The sequence below is a fragment of the Ictidomys tridecemlineatus genome, chromosome 10 (genome assembly GCF_052094955.1).
Source record: "Ictidomys tridecemlineatus isolate mIctTri1 chromosome 10, mIctTri1.hap1, whole genome shotgun sequence".
Taxonomy (NCBI): Eukaryota; Metazoa; Chordata; class Mammalia; order Rodentia; family Sciuridae; genus Ictidomys; species Ictidomys tridecemlineatus.
In genome coordinates this window covers 139,107,916-139,114,363 of record NC_135486.1, presented here as the reverse complement: position 1 = coordinate 139,114,363, position 6,448 = coordinate 139,107,916, and the positions used below count along the sequence as shown (strand labels likewise).

The following is a 6,448-nucleotide window of genomic DNA, read 5'->3' as shown; positions in this document are numbered from 1 at the left end:
AAGACATCTCTGTATCATCTTACCGTCACATTGATTGTCTCATATAGGCCCTGGGCTCTGGCAGTCCCCCCAAGAATAGCTTGAGCTATAGAAATAAAGAGATCAGAGTGGATGTCTGCGCCGTCCCTCCGGAACACAGGGCTCTTCTGCACCTAAGGCCAAACACAAGATGAGGTGACCACTGAAGAAATCCTGCCCGAGGCTAGACATCAGCCATGTCTCACAGACCCTGCACTTATAGTACAATATCAAGAGAAAGACCTGCACTCAACAATGCTGCAGACCCCAACCTCTACAATCACACATGGTAGGGGAACATCTGAACTTCCTTAGTCCATTGTTTCATTGTGAAGGGAAATAAGAACATGAGGTTGGCTTTTTTTAAACTTCATTTTATCCATTTATTAGTTTATTTATTTAATGTGATGCTGAGGATTGATCCCAGGGCCTCACACATGCTAGACAAGTGCTCTACTACTGAGACACAACCCCAGCCCATGAGGTTGCTTTTTGAACATTTTTTAAAATGGTATGGAGAAATACAGACTAATACATAAAGGTGAAAATAACTTGATAAATGCTGCCTCCGAGACAGACTGGCAGCACTAGAGTTGATTCCATTTTATAAATACCATCTCGCATCTCAAAGACATTCTCTGCCATCAATAGTGTCTTTTTTTTTTTTTTTTTAGCTTGCAGCACTGGGCATTGAACACCGGGTCGCTCTACCACTGACTACATCCCAGCCCTTTTTATTTTTTATTATGAGATAGGTTTCCCTAAGTTGCTGGGCTGGCCTCAACTCGTGATCCTCCCACCTTTGCCTCCCAGGTATGTGCCTGAGATATCAGGTATGTGCCACCACACCTGGCAATGATTCCTTATTCTCTTCTTTCCCTCTATTATTAGATAGGAATACAAGCTGAATTCTTTTTTTTTTTTTTTTTTTAGAGAGGAGAGAGAGAGAGAGAGAGAGAGAGAGAGAGAGAGAGAATTTATTTATTTATTTATTGGCAGACACAACATCTTTGTTGACATGTGGTGCTGAGGATCGAACCCGGGCCGCACGCATGCCAGGCGAGCGCGCCACCGCTTGAGCCACATCCCCAGCCCCACAAGCTGAATTCTATACCAAACTTTTTTTTTTTTACACACTGGCTTCCAGCTTTCTGCCTTCATCTTTGATTTCATAGTCTAAAAGATTTACCCTTTACATTATTTTTACTTGTTTTTCTTTTCTGTGGTGCTGAAGATTAAACCTAGGGCTTTGCATATGCTAGTGTGCTTTTATTGTTGTTTTTTTGCGGGAGTACCGGGGATTGAACTCAGGGGCACTTGACCACTGAGCCACATCCTTAGTCCTGTTCTCTATTTTATTTAGAGACAGGGTCTCATTGAATTGCTTTGTGCCTTGCTTTTGCTAAGGCTGGCTTTGAAATCGCAATCTTCCTGCCTCAGCCTCCCAAGCTGCTAGGATTACAGGCACGCATCACCAGGCCCAGCCTGTTTTTTTGTTTTTCCTGCTGGGGATTCAACCCAGGGCCTTGTGCATGGAGGCAAACACTCTACCAACTGAGCTACATCCCCTGTCCTTTTTTATTTCACTTGTTTATTTTTATTTTTTTTTAATGTGGTGCTGAGGATCGAACCCAGGGTCTCGCACGTTCGAGGCAAGCGCTCTACCGCTGAGCCACAATCCCAGCTCCCCAGTTCCTTTTTTTTGAGACAGAGTCTCACCATGTTGCCAGGCTGGCCCCAAACACTCAGCCTTAAGCAATCCTTCTGCCCTGTCCTACTTCAATAGCTGGCAGTATAGGCATGCAGCACCATGCCTGACTGCCTTTGTTTTAAATTATGAAATACAACTAGAAAAAGGAAAAACAAATAATACAGCAAACAGTGCACTCACAACCTGGCTCTGAGAACAAAACATGACAAATGAAATCAAATAGTCGCTGCTCCTCACTAAACCAATAACCTAATTTGGAACTGCCATAACAGCCAGCATGTGTTTACTTCTGCTGTGCATTTCCATGTCCTAAATAAATATAATCTGTCTTGTCTTGAAAACTCTATATCCTGTGTTCCCCAGGCTATTGGGACCTGCTTCCCTGTCATGGGTAACGAGGCATCTTATGGTCACTTGTGACTCTCATTCTCTCCTCTGGAGGGCTCAGTAGTATCTCTGTGACACAGCAGGGTGCAGTGTCCATTCTCTGATTTAATGACAGCAAGTGTCTTCCTATGCAAACAAGACCATCATCTGCTACATTTGCATGTTGTTTTCTGAGGTCCATATTTAGGAATGTGATTAGTGATAAAGGTATTACTTTCTTTAAATGTTTCTTTACCTGAGAAAACCACAGCATGCCCACATATGTAACAGTACGTAAAACTGTACCTTGGGGGTGGGGATACAGCTCAGTGGCAGAGCATGTGCCTAGTGAAGCCTTGGGTTTAATTTCTTATGCCACACCATAATTAACTAATTAAAACCATACTAAATGGTCAAATGAATTAAACAGACACTTCTCAAAAGAAGAAATACAAACGGGGGCTGGGATTATGGCTCAGTGGTAGAGCACTTGCTTAGCATGTACATAAATATAAAATATTTTATATATATATAAAAGAAGAAATACAAATGGCCAACAAATACATGAAACAATGTTCAATATCATTAGCAATTAGGAAAATGCAAATCAAAATTACACTGAGATTTCATCTCACACAAGTGAGAATGGCAGTCATCAAGAATACAAACAAAAATGCTGGATAGGACATGGAGAATAAGAACACTTTTACACTGGTGTCGGGATTGTATATTAGTACAATCACTATGGAAATCAGTATGGAGGTTCTCCAAAAGACTAGGCATGGAACCACCATATGACCCAGGTACACCCCTCCTTTATATTTATCATAAAGAATTAAAGTCATCAAACCACAAAGATACATGCATACCCGTGTTTAAAAAGCACAAATGACAATAGTCCAACTATGGAACCAGACTATGTACTCATCAATGGATAAATGGATAAAGAAAATGCAGTATATATACACGACAGTTTTATTCACACTTAAAGAAAAATTAAATTATGTCATTTGCTGGAAAATGGATAAAACTTGAGAACATTATGTTAAGCAACATAAACCAAACAACATATGTTTTTTACCATATGTGGAAGCTAGAAAGGAAAAAGGAAAAAGGAAAAGAAAGGTGGCAGGATCTCATGAAAATCAAAGGGAGATCAATAGATATGAGGAGGGAGAAGGAAAGTGCTGACAACTGATCATACTGTTATGTTGTATACATGTAACAACAAATCCCATCATTATGCACAATTATAATGCACCAATAAAAATATGAAAAAAATTTAAAAATTTAAAAAAGGGCTGGAGTCATAGCTCAGCGGTAGAGTGCTTGCCTAGCATGTGTGAGGCACCGGGTTCGATTCTCAGCACTGCATTTTCCTAATTGCTAATGATATTGAACATTGTTTCACGTATTTGTTGGCCATTTGTATTTCTTCTTCTTCATATATATATATATATATATATATTTAGTTGTGGATGGACACAATACCTTTATTTTATTTGTTTTTATGTGGTTCTGGGGATTGAACCCAGTGCCTCATGCATGCTAGGCAACTGCTTTACCACTGAGCCATAATCCCGGCCCCCATTTGTATTTCTTCTTTTGAGAGGTATCTGTTTAATTCATTGACAACTTAAAAAATTAAAAAAAGAAAAAAAAGGGGGAGGCTGGAGTTGTGGCTCAGTGGTTGAGCACTTGCTTCGCATGCGTGAGGCACTGGGTTCGAACCTCAGCACCACACAAAAGAAGTAAGTAAGTAAATAAATGGATGAATGAGAAAAGATTAAAAAAAAAAAGAAAAGAAGGAAAAAACCATACTGTACTAAGGGCAGTGTCGCATGCCTGTAATCCTAGCAACTGGGGAGGCTGAGGCACAGAATTGCAAGTTTAAGTACAGACTCAGCAACTTAGCAAGACCCTATGCAACTTAGAACCTGTCTCAAAATAAAAATTAAAAAAGGTTGGGAATTTACCTCAGTAAAGAGTATCCTTGAGTTCAATATCTAGTACTAATAAATAAATAAATAGACAGATAGATGGCTTTTGCCATTCCTATCAACAATATGATATGTGAATAAAAACACATGGTGGGCTGGGGTTGTGGCTCAGTGATAGAACACTTGCCTAGCAAGTGAGAGGCACTGAGATAGATCCTCAACACAATATCTAAAGATATTGTGTTAAAAAAAAACAACACATGGAGGTGGTCTATTTTTTTTGTTTTATGTTTCTAACTTTTAAACTTCATGAGAAAGTTTTATTCTCTTCACACTAAGCACAAAACCTGAAGAGCAAGACAGTTAATAATCATGTTGACGTGGCCCTTCTTCCCTTTAGAAATAAACATCAAATACCAGGGGCAGTGGCACACACCTGTAATTCCTGTGACTTGGGAGGCTGAGGCAGGAGGATTGTGAGTTCAAAGCCAGCCTCAGCAACTTCATGAGGCCCTAAGATACTCTGCAAGACCCTGTCTTTAGTAAAATATAAAAAAAGTGCTGGGGATGGGGCTTAGTGGCTAAGCATCCCTGGGTTCAATCTTTGATATCAAAAAAAAAAAAAAAAAAAAAAAGAAAAAAAAAAAGGAAAAAAGAAAAGAAACATAACAGCAAGTCAAACACAGTGGCACACACCTATAATTCCAGCTACTCAGGAGGCTAAGGCAGGAGAAGCACACGTTTGAAGTCAACCTGGGCAACATAGCAAGACTGCCTCAAAATAAAAGGACTAGGGTTGTAGCTCAGTGGTTGAGTACTTGCATACCATGTACAAGGCTGCAGGATTGAACCCAAGTACTATAAAAAGAAAAAAAAAATGCAACAGCAAGAGATATGCCACAAAGCTCCTACCTCATACCAACAAGTAGCTTTGGTTACACCTGTAGCTACAGAGCAGAGTCCTAACAGAGGCTGTGCAGGCCAGCACCTACCCTGAATGTGACAAAAATTTCTCGTTTTCCCACAGGCATCCTCACAGTTTGGCCATCCTCGACTCCTAGAAGAACAAATTTCCAAAGAGAACAGTTATGGTGGAACACCCCACAGCACTTCCCAACCAAGATCCAATAATTAGCCATAGGCTTCCTTGCTCATTCCTGTTTCTTGTTAATGCTGGTCTCAACTAAAGACGGGACAGCAGAGAGAAAATGGTGGGATGGGAGTTGCTCTCCTACCAGGTGGGAACAGAACAAGCACATTTCAAGGATAAGTGACGCAAGGGGAAATAGTCTCGGAGATTCTAGTTCCTTCTCCAGCCTGGAGCCCTAAAGCCCTCCAGCTTCTGGCAATAGTCAAACACACAGGGCACAGTGGCCTTTGCCCTTTCCTGGGCATTGGGGGCCTGGGTACCTACCTGCAGGCACAGGGATCACTACTCGCTTTTTCTGCTTGGCTTGTCCTGCTCCTCTGCAGATCACACAGGGAGTTGTGATGATGGAGCCCCTGCCACCGCATCTCCGACAGGTGGAACGCATCACAAAAGGGCCTGTATTGATGGTTTCCTGACAAAAAGGAGAGGGAAAATCGTATTTTTTTGGGAGGACGGGGGAGATAATGGGGATTGAACTCAGGGTATCTCGACCATTGAACCAAATCCACAGACCTATTTTGTATTTTATTTAGAGATGGGGTGTCACTGAGTTGCTTAGTGCCTCACTTTCTGAGGCTGTCTTTGAACTTGTGATCCACCTGTCTCAGCCTCCTAAGCCACTGGGATTACAGGTATGTGCTACCACAACAAAAATGGTACCCTTAAATATGCAAGCAAACTGATGCATGAGAAAAACGTTTGACTAAAGGCTTCTTCTTTGTGTACACATGTGCCCTAAAACATACTGCCTAAGAAAACAGACATGGGGGCTCACTGCCAGCCTGATTTTCTATAACACTGACTTCTGAACTCTTGAATACTGATATGTTGATGTGATCTAAATAATGAGATACTTGCTTCTTTCTATCTGAACCCCTAAAGCTCAGCAACACATTTAAAGATATTATTTCCCCACTAGTTACACTACCTTTCAGCTCCAGGAACTCTGTAAATATTGAATGTCTGTTAATAGGAATGCTTTCCACATGGTATGGGTTAACAATTCTAAAACTACTTTAGTGCTATAAAACTGAAGATTTTTTTTAAAAATGAATATTTATAAAAATAAAATAAAATATAGGTCCTAGGGAATGAATCCAGGGGCACTCCACCACTGAGCTACAATCCCCAGTCCTTTTTTTTTCTTTGAGGCAAAGTCTCACTGAGTTTCTCAAACTTTCATTCCTCTTGCATCAGCCTCCTGAGTTGCTGGGATTAAAGGGCTGCACCACCTTGCCCAACAAGGAAAACATATTGAGGATA

General features: G+C 40.9%; 1 protein-coding gene across 2 annotated transcripts in view; it reads right to left on the bottom strand.

The window, feature by feature from the left end:
• The window catches only part of Dnaja3 (DnaJ heat shock protein family (Hsp40) member A3), a 31,189-nt gene that overhangs the window by 13,628 nt on the left and 11,113 nt on the right, over positions 1–6,448 (bottom strand). For both annotated transcript variants that reach the window (XM_005337731.5, XM_013364052.4), the window contains exons 6-8: positions 5,450–5,597; positions 5,028–5,092; positions 24–152 (exon numbers count right to left, since the gene is read on the bottom strand). In XM_005337731.5, the coding sequence (XP_005337788.1) occupies positions 24–152; positions 5,028–5,092; positions 5,450–5,597 (342 nt within the window). The remainder of the gene's footprint in view (positions 1–23; positions 153–5,027; positions 5,093–5,449; positions 5,598–6,448) is intronic.